This window comes from Kwoniella dendrophila, chromosome 6 (assembly GCF_036810415.1).
Source record: "Kwoniella dendrophila CBS 6074 chromosome 6, complete sequence".
NCBI lineage: Eukaryota > Fungi > Basidiomycota > Tremellomycetes > Tremellales > Cryptococcaceae > Kwoniella > Kwoniella dendrophila.
This window is the reverse complement of record NC_089481.1, coordinates 135,513-161,888: the sequence shown is the minus strand read 5'-3', so window position 1 is coordinate 161,888 and position 26,376 is coordinate 135,513. Positions and strand designations below refer to the sequence as shown.

The following is a 26,376-nucleotide window of genomic DNA, read 5'->3' as shown; positions in this document are numbered from 1 at the left end:
AGATCGCTGCTATACTTGCCATAATTGAATATTTCGCATCAAGATTATTGCTTCGGATCTTCGCTTCATTCGCTCAATCATTCGATTTCTTGAGAATCAATTATCGACCTTATCTTTGATCTATTATCATATCTGTTTATATCGATCGGAGAAACACTTGGATAGGAAGCGTCAATAATCAGAATGTCATCTAACGAAAAGAAATGTCCTGTGGTCAACACAGAGATGGCCAGAAATTATGAAGAGGATAGACAATCCAAATCAACGGAGACGTGAGTGTCTGTTTATTCCTCAAGCGATGCTATCGTAGGCAAATGGTATGGTGGAACACTAATATATCCTATTTTTCAGCGTTTACACAACATCAAACGGATGTCCTGTACCCCATCCATATGCAACCCAAAGAGCAGGTGTAAATGGACCATTATTATTACAGGATTTCCATTTAATAGATCTACTTTCTCATTTCGATCGTGAAAGGTGAGTATTTTTGTTCTTCCTCAATGCAACCGTATCGTCTATTTATTCGCAAAGCTGCTGGATAATGGCTGTGAGAACGATAATCATGATCGATTGGCCACTCGGTAACTATCGGTTGAAACTGACTTATTGAATGATATTTTCAACCCGGTAGAATCCCAGAAAGAGTTGTTCACGCTAAAGGGAGTGCAGCACATGGTTTCTGGGAAGCTTCAGAAGGTTTAGAAGATCTATGTATGGCAGATATGTTTAAAAAAGGTACAAAATGTCCCATTACAATTAGATTTTCCACTGTTGGTGGTGAATCTGGTTCTCCAGATCTTCAAAGGTGAGTTCCGCATAATTGTATCACTGGATCGAGGATAATACTTATATCGTGTTGCTCAAAATGAACAGAGATCCAAGAGGTTTTGCTATCAAATTCAAAACCCAAGAAGGTAATTGGGATTTCGTAGGAAACAACACACCTGGTGAGCATTGAGACAATTTGGTAATTCTACAATATCACCGCAATTGCTAACATGAATAATGCTATAGTTTTCTTCTTGAGAGATCCCGCAAAGTTCCGTAAGTCTTCTCCCTTGATTAGGTTGGTAGCAAGCGATATAACCAGCTAACAATATTCTCTACCTATAGCTCACTTCATTCACACCCAAAGTCAGTATTTCTTGATTACTCACATGGAGGGAGTCGTTGAGCTGATCTTTCTGATCCGTCACTGCAGAGAGACACCCAGCCACTCACTTATCAGGTGGTGATGATAGTACGATGTTCTGGGATTACCTATCGCAAAACCCTGAGGCTGTTCATCAGGTCATGGTGAGCTCGATCTTTCGCAATAAACCTTGTTATATATGTGTATGACGAATTTAGCTAAAATAACCCTTTTTCTTCATTTCAGATCTTGATGGGTGATCGAGGTATTCCAGATGGTTGGAGATTCATGCACGGATACTACGGTCATACCCTCAAAGTAGTCAAGAAGAACGGTGAATGGGTTTACGCTCAGTTCCACATCATCTCAAACCAAGGCACAAAGACCTTTACTGCTGAAGAAGCTGCTAAACTGTGAGTGTGTGTGCGTAGGCCCAATTCACGGATCGATGGCTTATTTGTCAGTACAACAGATCACCTGACTACGGACAGAAAGATCTCTACGAAGCCATCGAAAGAGGTGAATACCCATCTTGGACCATGAAAGTGCAAACTATGACTGCTAGTGAAGCTGAAGATTTATGGGAAAAACAACGAATCAACGTATTTGATTTAACTCACGTATGGCCCCAAAAGCAATTCCCTCTCAGATCAGTTGGTACCCTTACATTAAACGAGAACCCAAAGGTGAGTATTACATCGGCTATTATTTCAAGGCTTGTACTAACATGATTGTCATTCCGATAGAACTATTTTGCCGAAGTCGAACAATCAGCATTCAACCCAGCACACATGATACCTGGTATTGAACCTTCAGCTGATCCAGTCTTACAATCAAGATTATTCTCTTACCCTGACGCTCACAGACATAGAATTGGAGCAAACTACCAACAATTACCAGTTAATGCACCAATATGTCCATTCAGAATGGCCAACTTTCAACGTGATGGACAAATGGCTTTCTTCAATCAAGGTGAACGTCCAGCGTATCTATCGTCCATTGATCCCGTTCAATTCAAGGACAGACCATATGATTTAAATAAAGTACATGGTAAATTTGTTGGTGAGGCTGTATCATTCTTGAGTGAAATTAGACCAGAAGATTTCAATGCTCCAAGAAAATTATGGGAAAATGTCTTTAACAAAGAATCAAAACAAAGATTTATCAAAACCGTTTCTGGTCATATGAAAAATTGTAAAGAACAAGAAATTTTGAAAAGACAAATTGCTATTTTCAGAGAAGTTTCACCAGAGATCGCTGAAGGATTAGAAAAAGAATTAGGCTTCAAAGGTTATAAAACTATCAAAGGTATGAACTTCAATGGTACACATAATGGTATGACAGAAAAGAAAATCGCAGCAAATGGAATGACTGTGAGTATACTGATTCGATCATCCCTCTACTTGCCCAAATAAATTCTGATTTCATTGTCCTCTTAGATCTCCGAAGAAGTCGTCTTCAATAACGGTGCACCAAGAAGAACCAAATTATAATCTGAACGCATACGCACGGAAATAGGATACCTGTAGGGTGTAATAATGTCTTCACCTAAAGACATATCGGATAAATGGATATCGATTTGTAATCTTTTCATGTATATTTGCCATTCTGTCATGGGGGATTTGGACAAAAATGAGGTCCATCGAATTCGAAGCCAGGGATGCTTGTGCTTCAACAAACAGTCTCGGCGAAGTTTAACACTAATACTAATACATTGCATTTGATGCTAACTACTTTTTAGGGGTCTCTCAGTGATACACATTTACAAAGACCACTTCAGAATGATACGGCGGCATGTGAGGGTAATAGAGATAAGTATTCTCTGAACCACATTCTACATGACTTTCTATAGTACGTTTATGCAAGATAGATTACTGTGGAAATAACTTGCACTAAATCGTAAAATCCAAAAGCACCAGATGGACATGTATGAATGGTCAAAAAATCGACATAGTCCTAAATCACAGATGTGGTACAGTATGATCTCATTTAGTCAAAACCATTTATGCCTTTGAAGGCATTCTCATACAACCTACCCGTATCCATTTGATTAACTTTCATTTGGTTATCTGATGCAATTTATACTCGGTTGATGCTCTTGAAGTCATAATTGAGATATCTTTTATATCTGTATGTAAACCAATTTAGAAGATCCGTTATTTCGGGAAGGCAATCTTTGATTGATCGGGGATCTCCGATCAGTAACTTCATGTATCGCATGATAATAGATCGTAAATAACGAAAGATGACAAACAATAGTTGCAGCATGTTTATCCTTCTGTCTTTTGAACAATGTATTCATTTATCTGATATAGCAAAGATCAATATATACATTCCTATAATAGATTCAATTTTATTTGTATCAATAATTCATAATGTCAGCAATCATAATAACGACAACCCCCTATTCAAGGTCGGATTCTCATCAAGGCAGATCACGTCCTCCACATTCAAGAACTAATACAGGAACTAGAATAGGTATAGAAACGCCAACAAATGAACAAACACCATTACTATTACGTCCACCTTCCCCATCACCTTCATCATCATCATCTATATCAAGTTATTCATCTTCAACAACGGAGACCTTACTACGTTCACCACCTTTGAAAGATTCAATATCGACTTTAAGATTTTGTATAATTTGCGCAGGAATTTGGTCATCAAATTTTGTTTTTGCTTTTCAATCTACCGCTATACCTACTTTAGCACCTGAGATAGGAAGCTGGTTTCAACATGCTGAATTAGCTACTTATTTAGGTAGTGGTTTTACTTTAGCTTGTACAGCTGGTAAGTGATCCCGCTTGTTCATGATTTTTGATTATGTTTTGGCTGTTATTGTTGATAAGCTGAGCTGATGATATGTTGACTTTTTAGTTATACCTTTATATGGTGTATTTATGGAAGCTTTAGGTAGGAAATTTGCAATGATAACAGCTTGTGCATTGTTCGGTATAGGAACTATCATGTGTGCAATGGTAAATAATATGTATACCTTGATTGGAGCAAGAACTTTTGCTGGTTTAGGTGGTGGTGGATTATTAACTGTTTCAAGTGTTATTGTGACGGACTTAGTACCATTGAGGGATAGAGGATTTTATCAAGGTAAAGATATTTACCAATTTTCTGTATGACTAGTAATATTTTTGCTGATGAAGTATCGTATGATAGGTCTTATGATGACTATATTTGGTACTGGATCAATGTTAGGTGGACCTTTATCTGGATATTTAACAGATAAATATGGATGGCATTGGTCATTCTGGGTACAAATACCTGTAGTACTATTTTGCGCTATTATCGTCTCCATTTTTTTACCTACTTCAGCTATACCACCAACACATCAATCATTATTATCAGGATTAAAATCTTTAGATTGGTTAGGGACTTTTTTCTTGATTACTTCGGTAACAACATTACTTTTAGGTTTATCTTTTCATACTTCTTACCTTGAACCTTGGTCATCACCTATTGTATGGGGAATGTTATTGATCTCAATCATCAGTACAATGATTTTCATCTACGTAGAAACTAAAGTGAAAAGACCAGTGGTACCTCTGGAACTTTTCAAATCTAGTCATATAGCTGCTATCAATACTTGTGGGTTTTTCTTGAGTGTAGGAAACCAAGCTTTTGTAAGTCACTATAAACCATTTTAAGAAAGGAGATCTCGCTGGAGCTCATAACCGGCTACCTGCCAAATAGATGTTCCAGATGTAAGCTTCAACATCACGACTGATTTGTACTAATGCGCAAGCTAACATCTTCCCAGACCTGTATATTTCGCCGTGATCATCAACTCATCTGCTGCGCAAGCAGGATTGATATTATCACTTTGTGGTGGATTAGGTTTAGCCACAGGATCAATGGTAGCTGGACAGTGAGTCGTCTTGATAATATGGTCACATTGTATATGTACCACCTAATTGTAGAAATAATCAACTTACTAATTTTTCGATTAGGTACATTCGTTCAGGCCATTCATGGAAATATCTTGGTCCAGCAGCCTTGTTTCCCCCAATTATCGGATCTATAGTAGCAGCTACTTGGAATCCTACTTGGTCCTGGTGGGGTTATTACGCTACTGTTTTACCTTGCATATTGGGTTACTCCACCTTCTTATGCGTTCAACTTGGTATGTGATTTCCAGATCATTCGGAAGTTAAAGCTAATGCTGAAACCACTTGATCAGTGGCGTTGATTTCCAGTGTAGATAGTAAAATTATGGTAAGCTTTGCCATCCGTCGTCATTATACTACAACATGTTAAAAACGCTGACCTGTCACGACAGCCTAAAGCTACAGCGTTAATGTATACTACTCGAAGTCTGGGTGCTACACTTGGTGTAAGTATAGGTGGATCAGTTCAACTGGGTGCTTTAGCAAGTGATCTGAAGAAACAATTCAAAGATATTGATAATGGTAATGAAGTAAGTTCTATTTTTGCGATCAGATCGAGGAAGCTTAAATTAACGCTATGTGTGTATTACAGATAATCTCAGCGATTTTACATTCCAAATCTGCTATTAGATTATTACCACCTACTTTAAGACAATTAGCATTAAATTCATATAGTCACTCATTATCTGTTGTATGGTTGTTTTCAGCTGTAATAGCTTTCATATGTTTTGTGAATTCATTCTGGATTCAAAGTATACAAGTTGATGATAACAATGGTCAAGATGATACTAAACGACGGCAAAATGATGGTGAGGAAGGTAGCATAATAAGGAATAGTGGAGCAGGTATAGTTGAAGGTGGTTTCGGTGAAGGTTTAGGTGAATCTACTATTCAAGGTGAAACTAGACGATGAAATGATGGAAGATCTTAGAAGACAATTACAATCCTTATCACTTTTAGGGACATTGATGACAGGACAATGCATGGTACTGTATTTGATATTTTGCCTTTTCAATCGCATCTGATATAACTACTCTATAGATAATCTAAAGGATTTCAATATACTGTAATGTAACTCATATTTGTATATGTTTGTATGATGACATGCGACAAGCACTTCTATGACAATACCCAAAAAGGATATATAGTGTAAATCTCTTCAATGATGCTAAACTTTCCCATGTTTACGTTGAATAAACAAATGTGTTCAATAATGATTCTGTGGTTCTTTTAAATTCTACAATATACTGGACTGTGACCTTCCGTGTTGTTCAGTAGTCGAATTTCATTTGAACAAGTTCAGTGTTTAACAAAAAGCTACAGTACATGTTTTAATTGTTGTATTGATATTGCTGTATTGGATGTCGACTAGAAAAATATAAAAATAAAATAAATCCATGACCTCATTGATGCTAATGATGAAGAACTTTTTACATGGTAAAAAAGCACAATTTGATTTTGAGTCGATAATTCGCTGATTTTTAAGATAAATCTTCACCTTTTTCTAATCTTTCTAATAATGATTGACAAATTACTTTTTCTTCTTCACACATAGCTAATAACATGTTCAATACACTTTGTTTCTCTTTAAATATCTTGTTCTCTTCTTCACTTTTATCAACTTCTCTAATTAATTTATTTATTTTCTTTAATCGTTTTTCAGCATTATTTATAACTTGTTTAAGTATATTTTCCAATGATATTAACATTTGATTTTCATTTGATAAAGATATATAAGTTATCAAACCCCTTGAAATGCTTGATAATTTATTATTATTACCTTGAGTAGATGATAATGATAAGTGGATCAATCTTAATGTCATTAATAATGAATGTGATGGATGTGTTGGTAAAGGTTGTGAATGTATTGTGTTTCCTCTTTATGGAAAAAAGCATTCGAAGTTATATATTGATCCACTCATATACTCATCCTGAAAAGAACGAGAAAAAAAACGACACTACTCACCCCCAACAATCGATATCCTCTAAAACCTGTTTTTTCTCTTCTTTTTCTTTTTCATCTTGGTTTTCCCATAATTCATTGATATAAGAAGTTAAATCCACTTCACCATATTTCATATTCAACCAACCATTCAATTTGTCGTCCTGTTCATCGATACTCTTTTCAATATTGTTAGTATCACCATCAAGCGTTTCTCTGCCAAGGGTATTATCTTTGTTACCATTCAAGATTTTCTCCTTATTCAATTTGTCCTTTATCGGATGTTCACCATTTTTGATTGATGATGAAGTAGGTTTCGGTATATCATCACTCTTTGGTATCTCACAGAATCCATATTCAGCAAATAAAGTTGAAGATGAATGTCCACCATATTCAAAGTAAACTTCTTCATCTTTATCTAAACCTTTCTCAGGACACAATAATCTAAAATCTATTTTATTCGGTAATAAATGTTGTTCGGCTTTTCTCAAACTAAATCCGTTATTGACGCCATTACTTGCGCTTGTAGTTGCAGGGTTGATGGCAGATGTCGATATGCTATTATTACTATTACCGTTACTGATTATCGCTGATTGAGGCATTTTGTTTGTGGATTCAGATGTTGACGTGGATGATTTACGTGTCTTCGATACTGATGAAGAAGGTGTAGGTAATTGTTTAACTCTAGGAGTTATTATTGTTTCATTGGATGAATGATTGATGAAATCCATTATGGGTACTAAAGTATGGTTGTTTCTCTCAGAAGGTCCAGATAGACCTAGTGGTATTGATATAGATCGAGTATTTACTATATTTCGTATCAGAAGTCAATTGTGGATATAACACATGTTGAAATACGTTTGGAAAGTTCAGATTTAAGGAGTCAGAAGTGCCTTTAAAACAGATATAATAGCCTTACCATTCAACCATGCCCACAGTATGTCTTCTTGACTTATAACGTCAATCAAATTGTGTGACTTGAAAGGCTCTTCTTCTCGCTATTATCAGATTAACGGTTAAGTGAATGCGCTATTTATGCTTGTCGATGATGACCAATATAATCTCGATAAACTTACCAAAACATCTATTAAAACATCATAATCTTTATTAAATCTCTTTTTAACATCTTCCACTTTCAATTTAGTTGATTTTGATAAACCCAATTCGTATAAGTTGTTCCACCATTCCCATTCTTTGTCATCTTTATCATCGTGATTACTTTGATGTAGAGGTATTATCCAAGTTAAAGGATGCCATGGTCTAAATTTTTTAGGTAAACTATCTATATAAGGTTTCCAATAACTTTTATATCTCTCTTTTGGATCTTTTGTCAAAGCTAGATGTAATGTTAATAATTGTGTAGTATCTAACTTTCTAGAAGGTTGTTGATGTAATTGTAAACTTGTTCTAGGTTTTTTATTTACAGGAGTGGTACTACTAGTACTTGAAGATCGATTAGTCTGAGGAAATAAATGTAAAGGTATAGGTTGATTTGGTGATGACATCAAAGTCAATGGATTAAGCATACATGTTGATGGAATATGTAAGAGTGTATCTCCTTTCTATGTTCCAACAGTCAATCATTAACTGCAGGCCAATGACTTTTCGGAACAAAAAGATAATAGATATATACCTTTAGATCATGAGGAGCTACCAAACCTCTTTCAACGCCTATGCATATGAACGATTTGGTCAATTCAGTGTCACCTTCGAGTTCAAATCAGGTGAGACCCCATTATTAACGTACCAGGAACATCACGAAGAGATAAATTGTATTCGAATCCAGGATGTTTCTCTTCTAACCATTTTAGGAGGTTATCCCATGTTTCCACATCACTCTGCATCATTCGACCAAGTTTATCTCTGATCTCGCTTCTCGATATATAGTCAAGGCTATGAAGCTATATGAATCAAGTGCAAGGTATGTATGGTAGCTCTTTCTCTTTATATATATATAGCAAGCATCTTCGACTCGGGCATTCCATGTTATTATTCAATGATTTTCATATTGATTTTTGTGGAGTCTCCGCGTTTCTCATTGATATGCCGTAATATTTACGCTTTGAACAAGTTGATAGAACGTTTAGAAGTTGCTCGAGTAATGATTGTCTTCTTTTTGCCTCTTCGTTCTGCTCTACTGATAAGAGAATAGAATCTTCTACTGCTTTCCTTGGTTACTGATCTTCAAAGATAGCGGAAAATTACCTGTACTGCCCATACAGCAAATACTGGGAAACTTCTCACTTCGAAATATACCAACGAACTGAAAACAGATAGATAGATAGACAGATACACCTTTCATCTGAGGCAATATGGTCAATCCTAACGAAGATACAGAGTTGTATGTATACATGATATTAGCTTAGACATGGTCTTTTCAATGAGAGGGGCTTGCTGGCGTGTACTGACTCATATATACCACTTGTATCATGTAGTAACGATGCATTACGTGCACACGGTATCTTACCACCCAAACCACCTTCAAGATCACCTTCACCAGATATACCCAATATAACACATGAAGATGCGATAAGAACATTAGCTATAACAGCAGATACAGATCAACTAGTAAGCTTATTAGAAAATGAAAATTTAGATAGTGATGATGAAAAAATATTTGAAGATTATCGTAAAAAAAGATTAAATCAATTAAAAATTAGAGAAAAAAAATCAAGATTTGGTACGATGGAACCTCTCTCAAGAGAAGATTTCGTAAAACAAGTTACGGAAGCTTCAAAAATATCTTATGATCAAAATGGTAATCCCCTTCCACCACCCCCACCTCGTAAAAATACTAAAAATGCTTATGATTCAGATGATGATGATCTAAATGAAGGTGAAGAGGAAGCTCAAGCTGGAAGTAGTGGTTTACAAGGTACTGGTGTAGTGGTTTTCTTATATAAAGACTCGTGTGTTCATCTTTATCATATCCCATGTGCGATCAAATTTGCTGATAAGTATACTTTAGCGTACCCCTCTCACAACACTTACGACCATTACTACATCAACTAGCAGCAGCGCATCCACAAACAAAATTCTTATCTATACCTGCTGGCTTATGTATACCGAATTATCCAGATAAGAATGTACCTACTCTATTAATTTATCGAAATGGTGATATATCAGGAAACGTTATTGCAGGAATGGGTTTAAAAGGGATGAAAACTACTGTAAGAGGTATGTCAAACAATGGATTTTTACATTTCGTGAAAATGACATATCAAGCTGATTATCCGTATGAATGGGAATTATAGATCTAGAAGGATTACTGTTATATTACAAAGCTATAGAAAACCCTTCGCCATCATTAAGATCTCAACAGAACAATAATGATGATTCGGATATAGATGATGATTTTGATGATAAAGTTGGTGGTGTAAATTCAAGATCAACAAATATAAGAAATGGTGGTGTTGGTTTAGGTACAAATAGAGGTAGAAATGATGATGATGATAATGATCACAATAATGACGATGATGATAGTGATTTTGATTTGTAAGTTATACCTTTGATAGTATAATGTATACATCACATAGAAGACAACCACCTTCTGTCCATTGCGTTGAACGATTTTCGTCTTAATGTCGTTATGACCTCTATGTTTCACATATTGTGCAAAGCTAGATAAGTCGCTTGCTCGGATCTACATGATGTAGATCTCCACAAATCGGTTTTGTGTCATTCCTTGAGTTAAAGGTAATCTATTTAATGATCAAAGCAGAGCTTACTATAGCATAGACTCCGGAAAAGACGGAGTGACCGAGAATGACACGTCATATTTTGATAAGCCATCTTAGTGATTTCCGGTTATCTTGATGCATGTTTGAACCGGAATGAGAAAGACAAGCATGTAGCATGTTGTTGAATGACTATATCTAGAATCATGAATGCTTCTGAGATCTCTCTTAATCCCTTTCTCGACTCATGCATGTCAGCACATACTTGAATAGTCAATTTCAATATATTCAGACCTCTCCTCATAACCATATCAAACAGTCTACCCAAGAAACCCTCAATCTTTCTTGGGTTGCCACGTACGATTTCCACAATTATACCTCAACCAACACCTCAGAACTCGTTTCAATACCCCTTACCGTCCTTGATCTTAGCTAAGAGCAAAATGGCTCAACAACCTCAATCCTTCTCTGGTGGAGAATTAGACTTCAAAGATCTTGTTGTTCTTGTCACCGGTGCAGGAAGTGGTATAGGTAAAACGTAAGTTGCTCTTACCGTTTTACAGTCCCTTAAACGGATGTGAGTGAAGAGAAGCTAATCACTTGAAACTCGTACAGTTACGCTAAATTCTTCGCTGCTCGAGGCGCTAAAGTAGTAGTCAACGATGTATCTGATAAGGCTGCTCAAGTTGTTGTCGATGAGATCAAATCAGGTATGTCATTCAGCTTCCTCTTTCGACACGCTCCTTGTTATAGGAAGTTCCAGTAAGCTGAACAATTTTGTGATGTTATATAGCCGGAGGTAACGCATCAACAGCACCTGGTTCGGTAGCAGATGGCCAACAAGTCGTAGATGCTGCTGTGAAAGCCTTTGGAACTGTACATGTATTGATCAATAATGCTGGTATACTTCGTAAGCTTTCTTTTCGTTGACTCTGGCAATAAGTAAATTGCTTATATACCATATCCTCAACACTCAGGTGACAAATCATTCAAGAATATGTCAGAACAAGATTGGGATTTGATCACTCTTGTTCATCTCAAAGGTGCTTATGCTTGTACCAAAGCATGCTGGCCTTTGTTCAGACAACAAAAGGTGAGCTGCCAATGCTGCAGTTTCTGAAATTGACCAAGCTAACAAAATTCCTAGTTCGGGCGAGTCATCAATACTGCTTCCGCTGCCGGATTATATGGTAATATGGGTCAAGCAAATTACTCTGCTGCTAAAAGTAAGTTGCTTCTTTCGATCAAAGTGCAACCACGACTGACAATTATATCCGTATATAGTGGGTCTCGTCGGATTTACACGAACCCTCGCTCGAGAAGGTGTTAAGTACAACATCAAGACCAATGTCATTGTACCTGTAAGCTAACGCCTTTTCAAAAAATCGGGTATAGCTGATTGTATATGCTCTCAGATGGCCGCTTCAGCAATGACCGAGACCATCCTTCCACCTGATATGCTCAAAGGTTTGAAACCGGAATTCATCGCTCCAGTTGTAGGAGTATTAACAGCTAAGAATGTAAGTTGGGAGTTTCTGACAAAGCGTAGAATGGTTCAATTCCTTGATACTGATTCACAATTTTCTAGGGCCCTGATGTTAATGGACGAATCTTTGAGCTGGGAGCAGGCTTTGTATCTGAGGTCAGATGGGAAAGATCCAAAGGTCCGTAGACAAGCTTGTTGAGCATTTTTGATTTTGTCCTGACTTTATCTTACAGGTGCAATATGGCGAACGGACGAAAGCTTCACACCTTCAGCCGTTGCCGAAAAATGGTCAGAAGTACAAGATTTCGAAAATGCAGAACACCCCTTAAATAGTGAAGATGGCGATATCATGGTAAGTAATTGCTGATTCAGCTGAACTTAATGTGGGCTAAGCAGAACTGATCGATTTACAGGGATGGGCTAAGAAAGCCAAATCACTTCCAGCAAACAAGCAATCTTCACCATCAATTGACTTTAAGGGCAAAACTGTGATTGTAACCGGTTCAGGTGCCGGTCTTGGTAGAGAGTATGCTTTGATGTTCGGTAAACTCGGCGCAAATGTAGTGATCAATGATGTTAGTAAAGAGGGGGCAGAAAAGGTAGTTGGAGAGGTAAAAGCTGGTGCGTTTAGCTATGTTCATGGACGCTACACTTTTAGCTAACTGTATGTGGGCAGTTGGGGGTAACGCTGTTGCTGCTGTCTGTTCTGCCGAGGACGGCGAAGCGATAGTCAAAGCTGCTGTAGATGCCTTTGGCACCGTCCATGTCCTCGTCGCAAATGCCGGTATCCTCCGGGATAAAGCTTTCGTCAATATGGATGAGAAAATGTGGGATCAAGTAGTGCAGGTTCATCTTAGAGGTACATTCAAGGTCAGTACGCCGGGCTACTTCGTAGCGAGATGACAGCTGATATCATTCCCGATGAATTAGTGCGCCAAAGCTGTATGGCCTATATTCCAAAAACAGAAGTACGGTCGAATTATCACTACAGCATCTCCCACTGGTATCTACGGCAACGTTGGTCAAGCAAATTATGGCACCGCAAAAGCCGCTTTAATCGGTTTGGCAAGATCCCTTGCCATTGAAGGATCCAGATCAGGTATCTTAGTGAACTGTATCGCTCCGAGAGCTGGTACAGCAATGACAGCTACGGTTTGGCCTAAAGAGCTGATGGAAGCCATGAAGGCTGAATATGTTGCTCCTGTGGTTGGATACTTGTCATCTGAGGCATGTCAAGATACAGGAACATTGTATGAAGCATTTGGCGGATATGCTGCTCAAGTTAGGTGGCAAAGAACATATGGTGTCTCGTTCCCTAATGACCGAGAATTGAAACCGGAAGCTGTTGTCGCCAAGTGGAAGGATATTACAACTTTTGATGACCGAGCTACCAACCCATCTTCAGGTCCTGAAGCTTTACAACAAATCATGGAAAATTTCACTAATACTGCTGGTGGTGATGGAGATTCTGGAAATTCCGGAGAGAATTACGAGGATCCAGAAGATACACCTGAAATTAAAGAAGCAAAGAGAAACGCTCCGGAACCTGAAGACTTCACTTATACTGAAAGAGACGTCTTGTTATATAATCTCGGTGTCGGAGCCAAAGCAGATGAACTGCACTGGACCTATGAGAATGCTGACGAGTTCTCAGTAAGTCGACAATCATCCATTTCCCATACATATTTAGCATAGCTAAACTTGCGATTGGCCTATAGGCTCTACCAACCTTTGGTGTTATACCACAATTCGGGGCATCTTCATCAATACCAATGGACTTCGTACCGAATTTCAATCCAACTAAATTGCTTCACGGTGAACAATATCTGAAGCTTTATAAACCACTTCCTACTTCTGGTACAGTAGTTAATCACACTAAATTAGTTGAAGTGCTTGATAAAGGTAAAACCGCTGCGGTCACCTACAAAGTTGAAACCAAGGAGAAAGGCAGTGGTGAATTGATTTGCGAGAACCAAAGTACTGTCATACTTAGAGGAAGTGGTGGATTTGGCGGAAAGAAGAATGGGTCTGGTAAGTCATACACCAGCTGAAATGATGCATAAAACTAATATCGTTGATCGTCACAGATCGAGGCGCAGCTTCTGCAATCAATGCTCCACCTAAACGTAAACCCGATGCTGTGGTAGAAGAGAAAACCACCCAGGAACAAGCTGCCATATATAGGTTATCTGGCGATTATAATCCTCTTCATATCGATCCTTCGTTCGCAAGTATGGGTGGATTCCCGAAACCCAGTGAGTTAAGAACCTACTTTCTTGGCTTTTGTATGATTCATAGCTGTACAGAGATAAGCCCTGTTGAGTTATACTGATTCATCATTTTTTGTTTTGCAGTTCTCCACGGTCTTTGCTCAATGGGCATAGCAGGAAAACATGTTCTCAAGACTTTTGGTGCATACAAAGATATTAAAGTCAGGTTTGCAGGTACGATTATACCTGGTGAAACCTTGGTTACGGAAATGTGGAAAGAAAGAGATAAAGTTATTTTTGGTAAGTCTTGTCAACGGGTAAACGGTTCTTGGATGTACTGATTTTGATGATTTGATTTCTTTCTGGAACCAATAGTCGCCAAAGTCAAAGAACGAGATGCTCCGGCTTTAAGTAATGCAGCTGTGACTCTTATCGGTAATGATAAGGTTAAAGCGAAGTTGTAATCCGTTAATTCTGTTTGAGTATCATTTTTCATTCTCTTCAGTGTAGCTTGTCCGTTGTAGTCTATATAAAGTTAAAGTATGCAATATTGATTTCGTTTAGTCGTTCGAATACCGGGAACAATACGTGTTCAGATCTCCGTCGTGAAGATGGGTTTCTTCGAATGACGCTCTGATATTTGTGAAAGCATCGTTAAAAACGTTGACAGCACTTTGATGCCGATCATTTCCGCATTATTACTTTACTTATCTGTGAAAGAACCACTTTACGTGTGCGAAAGATGTATTTCCGAAAAGACAATTTGAGACATTCTGCATAATATGATACGGTGTATTATTTTATCCTTTCCCTATACTAGCTTCCCATTGAGCATCATACAATTTGAATGCACTGATGAAGCAAAACAAACAATTCGTATTAGTTACCGGCACTTAGCACTTATGATTATAATATAACCCCTTATCAACCATAGATATGTAAACTGATGAAATGTACACTCACCTTATTAGACCTGCTAATAAACCAGTAAAACATTTCATGGGTTCACCGAAATTTGGATAATCAGGTTCGAAAACGTCATATGCTATTTCAAAATTACAGAGTCGAGGTATTAGCTGTCTATATCAATATCATACATATGTCATGGTGAAAAATCAATACGACAAATCCCATGGTTCTTGTTATTGTTATTTCTTTTACGATTATGTAATTATTTGCTTTTTTTTTTGGTGTTTTAGGAAAAATAAAGGTTTAGAGAAAACTTACAAACAAAAAATAAATCAGCTATATATTTTCTATTAGTCCATTTAGCATCTGATAATTCATTTCTCCTTTTTTCAACTGAACAAGCAGAATTGGCAATTTTCGGTATTGTCTTGAAATGTAATTTATATAATCCCATTAATGTTGTTAAAAGCCATAATCGACTGTGATGATTGTATGACAAGGAACATAATGTATGATAATCAGCATAGATCATTTTGATCAAATCTCTTTCATCTACCAAATGGTCATCTAGATATGATCAAATCAGAGAGAAAGAAGCTCTTAAAGCTCTTAAAGGTCAAAAGGGCTAAATAAACTCACTTTGACCATTTATCACCCCAATCACCAGTCCTTTTATTAACCAATCCCAACTTAGCCAAGCAATAAATATCATCTGATATACATGAAAATAAGTCAATCAGGTGTCCAACTAAAGTTTTAGCTGACATGGGTTCATTTGAAAGTAGGTCGGATAATGGATGTAAAGGATTAAGAAGTAGTAGACATTTCCTAAATTGGATGTGGTTAAGAATGTTAGCATCGTTCTTTATCGTAAGCTATTATTATAGGCTGATCTGTATGAGTCCGCTCGTTATACATCTTTTGATCAGAGTCAAAAAGAAGAAAATTCTAAAGATCAACTCGATCATCACGACATGCACTCACCTCGTAAGTGATAATCCAGATACAGCAATTTTAACTCTTTTCGAATTTGATTTAAACCATTTTGATAAAGGTCGTATCCTCGTTATTAATGTTAAAAGGTATAAATATGTTCTCAAAGAATATTGTAAACATTTCTATATTATAAGTGTGGCAACAACGACGTTATCAATACAGACGGAAAGGATATCGTCATTTCATTTAAATTAATAGATGTAAGATAGATCAACTCACTAAAACTTTATCTCTACCTTTACTCGTATCCATAACTTTTGCCAAAACGTCAATTGACATAGGCTGTTGTTGATGATGATCATTACCATTATCATATAGTTCTTTCTGTTTGTTCTTCAATTTCTCATCTTTCCGTATCAAGCTCTTACTGTTACTGTTATTATTACTATTGAAAAGTGATGAAGATGAAGCCGATGAAGGGAATGGTAATGGTAATGGTAACGGCACGTGATCACTATTAGTTGATGTTGTAGCAGATAATCCTAAAGCATCTAAATTATCATTAAGATTATTCATTGTACTATTACTACTACTGTTGGTAGCACTAATATCCCATATCACTTCTCTTTCTTTATTTAGTAAATTTGAACTTGAGCCGAATTTTTTAGTTGGTGAATCTGATCTCCAAGATGAATCCAATGATGATACTGGAGGCATCATATTCATCGTTATTGGTCTACCTGATATCCTACTACGATTATTATTACTATTATTATAAGATTTATGATTTGACCAAGATGGATTACTATTATCCAAAAGCTCAAAATCTAAATTTGAAGTTAAAGTTGAATGAGCTGTACCTGTTGAATTTGAATTAGATGATGGTGGTGAAGGTGGATATATACCACTACTACTATTATGGTTGTGATTATATGAAATTGTTTTGATTTGCTTTGTAGGGGTCCAAACGCTTTGATTTTGGATTTGATAAGATTCTGGTTGTTTCAGCTTGAGTGGTTGTATTGTAACTTCTGTATCGGATTCAAATGTATTTATTGTATCTTCTATTGATACTACAGGGCTAATTTCTGACATGGGTATGTATGTTGTTGTGATTATATTAGTCTAAATGAGAGGTGTTTAGGTATGATAAGAGAATTCAAATAGAACAGATATTCAAGAGGTTTGCATGTTGATTTTGATTATACTGTAGTCACGAGTCCAATAATGTTACCCAACGGATAAAGGATAATAACGTTAACGTAAAACGCGTCAATAATCCTCAAAACTAGTCAACAAATATCGTTCGGTATCTATCTTGATGAATTCCGAATACTTATTTCTGCTTAAACACTACTTAGTCATAAAACAGTAGATCAGTCCCATCATTAAACAGCATAACAATATCCAAAAGTAGCAAGCGACTGTATATTGGAACTGAAATTATATCATAACCTATTACTTAATCTCATTTATCAATTAATTACGCTATGTCCTCAAGATTGAACGCTGCATTATCACCACCAATACCTCTAAATCGATCAGGAGCAACATCACCATCAAGGCAGAAGTAGGTGATGGATGACCTTTTTATGCTATGCGAACGGTACTCTACTGTGTTATAGAACAATCTGAACTGATTTGAGATGTATCAATTTAGGTTCCCTTCAGATACATTAAGACCGTTTATCAAAACATTATTAACGAAATCATTAACGAATGTTTCATGGGATGTAAATGATAAAGCTAAAATGGCTAGTTATAGTAAAGAGATAGCTGAGGTGAGTTGTTGCAATCATTGTATAATACAAAATTGTCTCTCTCCTAGATTTATATTTCCGGAAACTATCTATCTCTTCAGAATCCCATGTTGAACTATTACTAATTAATTAGATATGTTTTCAGAAAGTCAAGCAGCGTATGATTGAAATTGAACCAAGAGGATTCAAATATATTGTAAGTTGAACACTTACCTATCAAGACGTCGTGTATAATTGCTTCTTTTCATGCTCTTCAATTGATCCATTCGTTTTGCCTGTACCCTTCCCATTCATCAGGTAACAACGACATTATCAGAAAATGCTGGACAAGCAGGAAGGTTAGTCAATCTAATACATTATTCCATCCCATCAGATCAACATACGACTGTTTTTCAAAAAGACAAAACCAATGTCTTAAATGCTGAATTATTCATAAACATATAGAGCAGATATGTCTTGTCATTGGGAAGATACAGATTCAGCTATACAAGAAATGTTCAGTAATGTAAGTTCAAGTTCATCATCAAATCATCTCTTACATCATCTACATTTTATTGTCCTATATATGCTCAACGATAAAAAGAAAAGCTAATAAATCACCCTTTGAATCGTAATTCTTCGAATATAGGAATCAATCATTTTCGTTTGTATAGCATTTGCTGTCAGACTTCCATAATCTGTACACAAAAGTAGAGACTGAACAGCTTAATTATTCATTTCATCCCTCAGTGTTTCATATTACTATACAACTTGCATATATTCCTCAAAATCATATATAACTACTTAAAGAATCACATATAATCCATACAATATACAAAACGTCGTATCATTGGTATCACTTGTACATTTATCAGTTCATGCATATTGAATCAGTATAACATGGTCTGTCGGATATTGACGGATAAGCAGCTATGATATCATATTGAAAGCAAACTTTAGGCTAGAGTTGCATGTGAAGATGATTCTATAATCTCTTTTCACTTTATTTTGGTATAACATATATAACCATGTGTATATACACTACTTTACGTGGTGATACTATGGTAGATAGAACATTTCCTTCCCTGAGCCATCAGGTAAAAGGGTAGGAAAGTATATTTTGAGTGTGGGTTGGAAAGGGATAATAATGATACAGAGTGAGTTTTGAGATACATATAAGTTCAACAGATTGAGATATATATATTTATATATGTATAACGACGGGAATAGTGGAGAAAAGTGTATTATATTGGTATAAAGAAGAATTTTCGATATAGAGAACCGGAACAAAAAGTTCGAAGCGAAGAAGAAAACAAAGAACGTGTATATAAAGATCCTCCACCTCTAATTGACTCAACTAAAGTCGGCCATTGAATTGTTGTTTATCGAATTGGTCTTCCATATGCTGTTGGAATAGCTAAACCACAGTCTCGATGTTGCATTAAAATAGCTGTCAATCTGCCAACTTCTTCATGCATTGACTGTATTGTCTGTTGTAACCTTTCATTTTCGATTGTTAAACCTTCAACTTTTGATTGTAATTCATTCAACCAAGCTTTCTTACGTTGTCGACATTTCAAAGCGGCTATTTATACCGACCCAGTATCATCAGCTTTTCATCTCCTATTCGAAAGAGCATCTATGTGATACTTTGACTTACCTTGTCTATTACGTTCTAGGAAATTCTTCCTCTTATCCTCTTCAGTCTCAGGTTTACCATTGGCATCAAATCTAGGTTCATCGTCATCCTCTGAATCACCTGAATCCGGACTTTCCTGTTTAGTAGCTTTAGGTGGTGACGATACTTGAGGTCCGGTTAATGAATTCTTCTTTCCTTTTTTAGCAGGTTTGGCAGCAGCTCCTGCAACATCGGATTTTCTCTTTTGACCAGCTTGACCGCCATTTGCACCTTTTGGTCCTCTTGCTCCTTTCACAGGTGTTCCACCTCTGCCCTCCTCTTCTCGCTTGGAGAGCTCCTGGTGTGCTTGAGATAACAAGAACAATCCGTTTGCAGCTTGTGATGCGGCGTTCGCACTTTGCTGTGCATAGTCCACATGGGGCATTTGTACGGGAACAGCGCCAGGATGTGGTGGACCCATAGCGGGAGCGAAGTAAGGTGGACCTTGCTGTGAGCCTGAATTAGCCCTGGCCATTTCGCCAAAGACACCTGTAAGGGCTGACAAGGTATTCGGTGTAATGGTGTCTTGAGAAACATCGTTTGATGAGCTACTATGTGGCATAGGATGATGTGGGTGAAGATGTGGTGGAATAGCTGACGGTGGTTGCAAGATATTTCCTTCGCCATGCATTGCGTGACCATTGGCAGCTGCAGCGGCTACATCGCTTCCCTCGCCCAGTGGTGTAGAGTTGGTTATACTATTAAGGAAGGCGGCGGTATTAGGTGAAGGCATGGCAAGGTTGGCAAGTCCAGGTCCCATGAATGAGTTGTAACCAGCAGGGGTGAAGCCAGATCCTGTACCAGGAGTGAAACCTGTCCGAAAACCGGTCGATTCGTACGCGGCGGCACTTTCATTCTGATTTGCATTTGCCTCGTTGGATCCACCAGCACGGTGATTGCCATTATTATGCTGAGGATTGCCGTTCTGTGGACCGGCTAGCATGGCTGGACTCAGAGGACCGGATCGCAGAGAGTTAGCAAGCCAAGGGAATTGACTTGGATCTGCAGCTGCCGGACTAGTTAGCGAAGACAATGGTGGAAGAGCGTTGTGTCTGGTACTGGTTGCGTCTGTACCTCGAGGAGGGGTTGTACGGTCGGAAAGAGAGGAGCTGGAGTGATGCGACGATCGAGAGAAAGACTGTTCGAAAGGATTGGGTTCTTGATCAAAACGAGATCGGATATCGGCGTTGGGTCGTATAGGAGGTCTCTGTGGGTTACTACTACCGTTTGCGTCTGGATGAGGTGGTGGACCGAGTGGTTGTCCAGCGGCTTTCGGAGATTTGGCTGTGTGTTGTGTGATATCATTCGTCGGAGTGAGGATGCAAGTCAAAGGCGAGTAGATATCAGGTTCGTCCACATCAATGAAAGATGCGTAATCAATCAGGGCGCCAAGTGGAAGAGGGACAGGTGAAGAAGGTTCCACAAAATATGTTTTGTCAATGGTGATAGGACGATAGGCGGCAGAGGAGAGGAAGTCGTAGTGCAAGAGTGATGATAGGGCGATGGAAAGATCAGAATGGTCGATAAGTTTGGGATAGTCAGCGATTTGTATCATGCATTATAAATAATGGTAAAAATGAAGAGGGCATAATGAGGAACCTTGGTGTTTATATGCTGACAAATCGATTACAGTTGCTTCGTATCGAGAAGTTCAGACAGCATGGTCAAAGGAGCAAGCCGTTTGTAACGCGTATGAGGTAAAGGGGAGAAGAAGAGTGACAATGAAGGGAGGATAACAAGAAGAAGCAAGAGGAGATCAGGGGCGGGAGACGATTAATGATGAAAACATTGCGAGGTTCAATAAACTCACCATCCCCGCTCTCCTTTTTGACTTCCCCCTTTTCTTCTACTGGTGTAGCTTCAGAAACTGTCACTTTGGCTATTGGTGTTTCTGCTGTATCAGGTTTGACGGTGGGAGGTGGATTGATGGTTTTGGCTTCAGTTGGTCTAACAGTTGCTGCTGAAGAAGACGGTCGAGATACTATAAAAGAACGAAAGTATGGGGAAACGAAGAAATAAGGATGAAAATGGTTGTTATTTCAGTAATTAGCTCAATGATGTCATTGACCAAAAGGAAACATTAAACAGGAAATGATGATATTTTCGAAAATGTTATATGCGGTAGGAATGAAATGAAAACTCACTGCTTCCTGAAGAAGATGTTGTCGGTAACATTGGAGGTGCTTGTGCTACAGCTGCCATCTTGTGTAACTAAATATAGCAAGATGAATGCTTAACGCTTTTAAAATAATGATAATACAATGTTATATATGACCTTGACGTGATTTGGTCGGGAAGATCATACAGTATTTACGGAAAGTAACCTGAACCCCTGATATGGTATTATGTATGCTGGGATAGAGGGGATATAATATGCTTATATCTGTATATGGGTATGAGATTTTGACAACATCAAAATTATCAAGAGGTGATGAGCGACGATGTTGCAAAGTCGTATGGGCAGATATGAAAGACCGGCGATGAGCGACGGAAGGGGAGTGGCGAGTTGTATGGTAAGGATCGATAGGTAGCAAAAGATAGAACTCGTTAGTTATTTTCTTTATTGCAGATCATATAGTATAGCATAAACATATAAGTCATGTATGAAGATGGGTAAGAGTATAATGACGGTATAAACGATGGATAAGCCGATGAAGGATAATTCATTGATGACCAAGGGTCATATGTTTTTTAAAGGTTGATAGCGAGAAAAAGATCTTTTTTCTCTTTCTGAAGAAAAGGATACTCACTTTTCGTTTTGTTAATAATTGTTGGAATCTTAATCAAAGTAATTCCAGCGTAGAGGTGTATGCTTGGCTCTATACGTTTACTACTGATTAGGTATGTATGAGCTGTGTGACTGCTATGGTGGAAACAAGTCGATAAAAAAGAGTAAATAATAAAAAGTGATGAAATGAACGAATAATTGAAAAGAGAAATGACGTCGAAAGAGGTTAATATGACGTCTCTGGTTTCGAATTACTGTAAAAAAATGTTTTGCGCCAGAGTGGGAATTTGTAGAACTGCAGTTAAAATAATAAATATTAAATGTCTTTTTTCATAAAGGAGGGTGTGCTTAACTAAGCAAATAATAGGATAAACAAATAAGAAAATTGCAAATTCTGAATTAAACGGGTAAAGGTTTTATTGTATTTTATCCCAAAACTAAGGTACCTGGTCGCGCGCCTGATGAATACCATTATGCCGCGAGCCTTGGTACACCTCGTGGATATCTCTTGGTTGACGCGAACGAAGCTGAATGTCCAAGGTGGATGAATGTTGATGCTACACGTAGAGCGTTTAGAGGTATTCTTTAACAATATCAGCAATAATATCATAGCCTTCACGTCAAATATTAGCAAATAAGTCTTAACAATGGTGAGTAGATATGGCAAACTGCGCTGCTAGATCCTATAGCGTAAAGATTGAATTTGGATTGACTGACACCTCTATTCACATCAACTAGTCCAACTTGTCACTTTATACAGTAACGGCATTACTTATACTTGATGCAGAGGGTCAAAGGGTATTAGCAAAATACTATAATCCACCTCATCAGAATGCGACTGGGTCATCAAATATTGTCAATGATTTAGGTGTTGGTCAAGGTGGTCCAGGTATGGGTGGTTTAATACATTTAAAAGAACAAAAAGCTTTTGAGAAAAGTGTATTTGAAAAAATCAGAAGAGGTGGTGGTGAGTTTTGAGCATCGTTATAAATGAATTTCTCAATCTTTCATTTATAATACAGTTTCTCTAATTCGACGGCTAACATTGTTTACAACAACTTGTTTCACTATATTATTCAACACACTTTATAGGCGAAATACATCCATTACCACCTCATTTAATAATAACACGTACAATAGTTGATTTGAATTTTATAATTGTTGGACCATTATCAAATTCAAATGAATTAATGTTAAATCAAACTTTAAGTGCATTTACAGATTCTATACATTTATTATTAAGAGGTCAAATTGAAAAAAGAAATGTTTTAGAAGGTTTAGATTTGGTTTTATTAGCTGCTGATGAAACTGTTGATGATGGGTGAGTTTGTGTTTGGATTTTATTCAATTCAAATCTGTTTGCGCGGCGAATACAATCATACATGTCAATTCCAGGAAAGAGAATATATCCCTCAAAAGATTTAGCAAATGAGCAATGAATGAGGAGAATACAAGGGGGATAATCGATACTTTGGGTTTCTATTTGATTTGACAAATGAAAAGGGAAGAATAGGTTTTTTAGTTACAGATGCAGAACGATGAAATCAGATAGAAAGACTTGGTTACATAGCTTACACTTACCGCAAGAAGGCATACTGATCTCATATTTTTATATCACAGAATCATTCTTGAAACCGACGCAGCAGCAATTGCAGCGAGAGTATCAAGACCAAAAGCAGATACAACAGATATAGTAATTAACGAACAAACATTGATGAATGCTTGTGAGTTTTTATTCTTTCTTTATCCTCAACGCATATCAGGTCGATCCCGTCTTTTGGGGAGTTCACGCATGGTGGACATAAGACTCCACCAACCATAACCTCGCTCAATATGCTAATGGATAATGCAAATTGATTTTAAACATGTTCAGATACATCATTCCGAGATAAAGTATCACAAAGGATTCAACAGTTATAAGGTAGTCAGTTCTACTGAAACCCAATGAAATTTGGATTTAAGATGAATTTCTATAAGAATGATTTTTGGAGGAAAAGGAAATCACCTTGTGAAATTAAGAACACTTTTGGGGAATTTTCTTTCCCAGAAGGGATATAGAATAAATAATCTATTTTTTTGTATATAAAGCATACAGCATCAAGTGATGATTTCAGTAAAAATAGAATATCACCGTTTCAATGGCGATTATATACCCATATATGAATGTGAATGCAAACTAAACTCATTGCTAAATTACCGAGACTATATGAAGAATGCGAAAACACTAACAGAAAAAGATGGAACAGCATACATATCATTGATGGTATTACGTTTCATCAACCTTTCAATTCATGTCATCTATTCGGGACCCCCGAAGATACGCAAGTATGCATGGAGATCGTATCGTTGTCATAGGATTCACGATTTGACATGTATTTTTATGCATTATGAACAATATATATGTTATTATGATACAGTATATTACGATATTTCTGTTCTATTCAGTATGTATATTTGTTTGTCATTCTTCTTTCGATTCTATCGATACAGTATCGGATCATTCTGAGGGTTTATTTATATTTATATGATATTCTTGATCAAGATGGTTATTGTCCATGTGTTTGTTTGCCATTCTCTTCTCTTGTATTTCTAGTCCTACACCTATGGTTGTACTCTAATTTGATGAAATACCTCGATTTGTGTCTGGTTATTTAGAGTAAACCTAATACTATCAATCCTACTAAACTACCTAATCCTACCAAGTTCGAATGATTAGGCATACCAATAGATCGTAATGAAGATGAAGTAGATGATCCTCCCGAAGCAGCAGCAACTACAGCACCACTTGCATGGGCCGTACCACTAACATTAGCTGTACCAGTATATTTTGTATAAGTGCCAGTGTTTGCTGTTGTTGAAATAGCCAGTGAATTAGATAAAAAAGTTGATGTGGTTGAGGCAGTAGGTTGAAATGCTGGTGTTTCACCTTGTCCAATTGATTGTATTGAAGTAGTAGTGTCTGTTTCTTCTTTGTCGTCCTCGTCATCGTTGGTGGGATGATAAAATGGTGAAACAATTTGTGATTCTTCATCGTCATCTTCTTCAGCAGAAGAAGAAGAGGAGCTGGCTGAGGCTGCTAACGGTGTAGATGAAATGGTAGAAGATGGTTTGAATACGACTAAAGAAGTTAAAGTTGAGCTATAAATTCAGGAATCAGGCAAAAAAAAAAAGTCAGCTTTTGTCCATTTTCCAAAGTTGTTATTCGGATCGAAGTATATTAGGGAAGTATCATGACTCACGTATCTTTTTCATCAGCGATCGTTTTCCCATCTATATTCACGTCTGAACCACCAACCGAATCACTACCACCAAAAGCCCTTTCCACGATGATAGAATCACGTTGTGCTTGAAGCTTTGGCTGAGGAATGGCTAAACCTAATGGAAGAAGGGAGAGAACGTAGAGGAATTTCATATTGAGGGGATTCGCGTTGGGGATAGAATGTCAGTAGTATTACTGTCTTTGTAAACGAGTGTGATGAATATCTATAACGACAAGTATCCAGACTTGTTTCTTTGTTTTTAGTTTTCTTTTTGGGTGTATTCTGTAACAAGATTGTCAAATGGTCGATGCAATAGGCAGATTACTGTTTGTTTGGAGAAAGGTAGAAATGGTAAGAAGAGGTGGGAAAGAAAAGCTGTTTGCTTAGTCAATACCAGAATATAAGTAAGTTAGTATTATTTATATACCTACACGCCCCTTTGACCATCATCCTCGTCACGATAAACATGTCGTCTTCTACAGTTTTTTTTATTTTACAAGCTAAGTTGCCATGATATACGCTTATGATACACTAAAGAAAGTAAACAAATTAAATCAAAGGAATCCTCTATTAACACACTAAATCGTACCTAGTATCAAATGTATCAATCCGAAACGACATTTGAAAATCCAAGTTAGACTTGTTTTTCCCTTATTCTTCTGCGGAATATACAGACTTACAGGTACTTAAGGTACTTTAGCGTAACTAAAGGAACGATATTTTCAATGATCTTACTTGATTCGGTAATTTAACATTGTTTCATCGTCAAGTCGTCAA

The 26,376-nt window shown here is 37.2% G+C and overlaps 11 protein-coding genes across 11 annotated transcripts; 6 read left to right on the top strand and 5 right to left on the bottom strand.

Moving 5' to 3' along the window:
• Positions 1-183: 183 nt before the first annotated feature.
• L201_004623 (uncharacterized protein) lies at positions 184-2,628 on the top strand (the record flags this gene model as incomplete). The annotated part of the gene is made up of 11 exons (XM_066220364.1): positions 184-272; positions 352-480; positions 635-808; positions 877-950; positions 1,018-1,047; positions 1,117-1,137; positions 1,205-1,299; positions 1,382-1,548; positions 1,608-1,821; positions 1,882-2,508; positions 2,575-2,628. The coding sequence occupies 11 exons, from the start codon at positions 184-186 to the stop codon at positions 2,626-2,628; spliced, it is 1,674 nt and encodes a 557-aa protein (XP_066076461.1).
• An 882-nt stretch (positions 2,629-3,510) lies between these two features.
• Positions 3,511-5,947, top strand: L201_004622 (uncharacterized protein; the record flags this gene model as incomplete). Its single annotated transcript, XM_066220363.1, has 9 exons — positions 3,511-3,925; positions 4,013-4,240; positions 4,307-4,770; positions 4,841-4,851; positions 4,908-5,015; positions 5,098-5,270; positions 5,328-5,362; positions 5,427-5,564; positions 5,627-5,947. 9 exons carry the CDS (start codon positions 3,511-3,513, stop codon positions 5,945-5,947), a joined length of 1,893 nt encoding a protein of 630 aa, XP_066076460.1.
• Positions 5,948-6,515: 568 nt separating this feature from the next.
• On the bottom strand, positions 6,516-8,820 carry L201_004621 (uncharacterized protein; the record flags this gene model as incomplete). Its single annotated transcript, XM_066220362.1, has 6 exons — positions 6,516-6,912; positions 7,001-7,784; positions 7,896-7,974; positions 8,053-8,538; positions 8,610-8,647; positions 8,724-8,820. 6 exons carry the CDS (start codon positions 8,818-8,820, stop codon positions 6,516-6,518), a joined length of 1,881 nt encoding a protein of 626 aa, XP_066076459.1.
• A 468-nt stretch (positions 8,821-9,288) lies between these two features.
• L201_004620 (uncharacterized protein) lies at positions 9,289-10,475 on the top strand (the record flags this gene model as incomplete). Its single annotated transcript, XM_066220361.1, has 4 exons — positions 9,289-9,317; positions 9,412-9,885; positions 9,945-10,153; positions 10,231-10,475. 4 exons carry the CDS (start codon positions 9,289-9,291, stop codon positions 10,473-10,475), a joined length of 957 nt encoding a protein of 318 aa, XP_066076458.1.
• A 621-nt stretch (positions 10,476-11,096) lies between these two features.
• On the top strand, positions 11,097-14,813 carry L201_004619 (uncharacterized protein; the record flags this gene model as incomplete). The annotated part of the gene is made up of 16 exons (XM_066220360.1): positions 11,097-11,191; positions 11,269-11,363; positions 11,447-11,563; positions 11,631-11,746; positions 11,801-11,879; positions 11,938-12,014; positions 12,069-12,173; positions 12,242-12,317; positions 12,373-12,491; positions 12,553-12,760; positions 12,816-13,009; positions 13,070-13,792; positions 13,858-14,170; positions 14,227-14,394; positions 14,494-14,649; positions 14,725-14,813. 16 exons carry the CDS (start codon positions 11,097-11,099, stop codon positions 14,811-14,813), a joined length of 2,730 nt encoding a protein of 909 aa, XP_066076457.1.
• A 336-nt stretch (positions 14,814-15,149) lies between these two features.
• L201_004618 (uncharacterized protein) lies at positions 15,150-17,289 on the bottom strand (the record flags this gene model as incomplete). Its single annotated transcript, XM_066220359.1, has 6 exons — positions 15,150-15,201; positions 15,313-15,394; positions 15,577-15,737; positions 15,898-16,086; positions 16,243-16,376; positions 16,474-17,289. The coding sequence occupies 6 exons, from the start codon at positions 17,287-17,289 to the stop codon at positions 15,150-15,152; spliced, it is 1,434 nt and encodes a 477-aa protein (XP_066076456.1).
• A 395-nt stretch (positions 17,290-17,684) lies between these two features.
• On the top strand, positions 17,685-18,630 carry L201_004617 (uncharacterized protein; the record flags this gene model as incomplete). The annotated part of the gene is made up of 6 exons (XM_066220358.1): positions 17,685-17,764; positions 17,855-17,975; positions 18,100-18,150; positions 18,252-18,292; positions 18,399-18,459; positions 18,583-18,630. 6 exons carry the CDS (start codon positions 17,685-17,687, stop codon positions 18,628-18,630), a joined length of 402 nt encoding a protein of 133 aa, XP_066076455.1.
• A 685-nt stretch (positions 18,631-19,315) lies between these two features.
• L201_004616 (uncharacterized protein) lies at positions 19,316-21,166 on the bottom strand (the record flags this gene model as incomplete). The annotated part of the gene is made up of 2 exons (XM_066220357.1): positions 19,316-19,518; positions 19,594-21,166. The coding sequence occupies 2 exons, from the start codon at positions 21,164-21,166 to the stop codon at positions 19,316-19,318; spliced, it is 1,776 nt and encodes a 591-aa protein (XP_066076454.1).
• Positions 21,167-21,275: 109 nt separating this feature from the next.
• Positions 21,276-21,813, bottom strand: L201_004615 (uncharacterized protein; the record flags this gene model as incomplete). The annotated part of the gene is made up of 2 exons (XM_066220356.1): positions 21,276-21,592; positions 21,756-21,813. 2 exons carry the CDS (start codon positions 21,811-21,813, stop codon positions 21,276-21,278), a joined length of 375 nt encoding a protein of 124 aa, XP_066076453.1.
• Positions 21,814-22,999: 1,186 nt separating this feature from the next.
• On the top strand, positions 23,000-24,259 carry L201_004614 (uncharacterized protein; the record flags this gene model as incomplete). The annotated part of the gene is made up of 5 exons (XM_066220355.1): positions 23,000-23,029; positions 23,078-23,306; positions 23,432-23,660; positions 23,960-24,063; positions 24,213-24,259. 5 exons carry the CDS (start codon positions 23,000-23,002, stop codon positions 24,257-24,259), a joined length of 639 nt encoding a protein of 212 aa, XP_066076452.1.
• Positions 24,260-24,990: 731 nt separating this feature from the next.
• L201_004613 (uncharacterized protein) lies at positions 24,991-25,751 on the bottom strand (the record flags this gene model as incomplete). The annotated part of the gene is made up of 2 exons (XM_066220354.1): positions 24,991-25,477; positions 25,579-25,751. The coding sequence occupies 2 exons, from the start codon at positions 25,749-25,751 to the stop codon at positions 24,991-24,993; spliced, it is 660 nt and encodes a 219-aa protein (XP_066076451.1).
• Between the last annotated feature and the right edge of the window lie 625 nt (positions 25,752-26,376).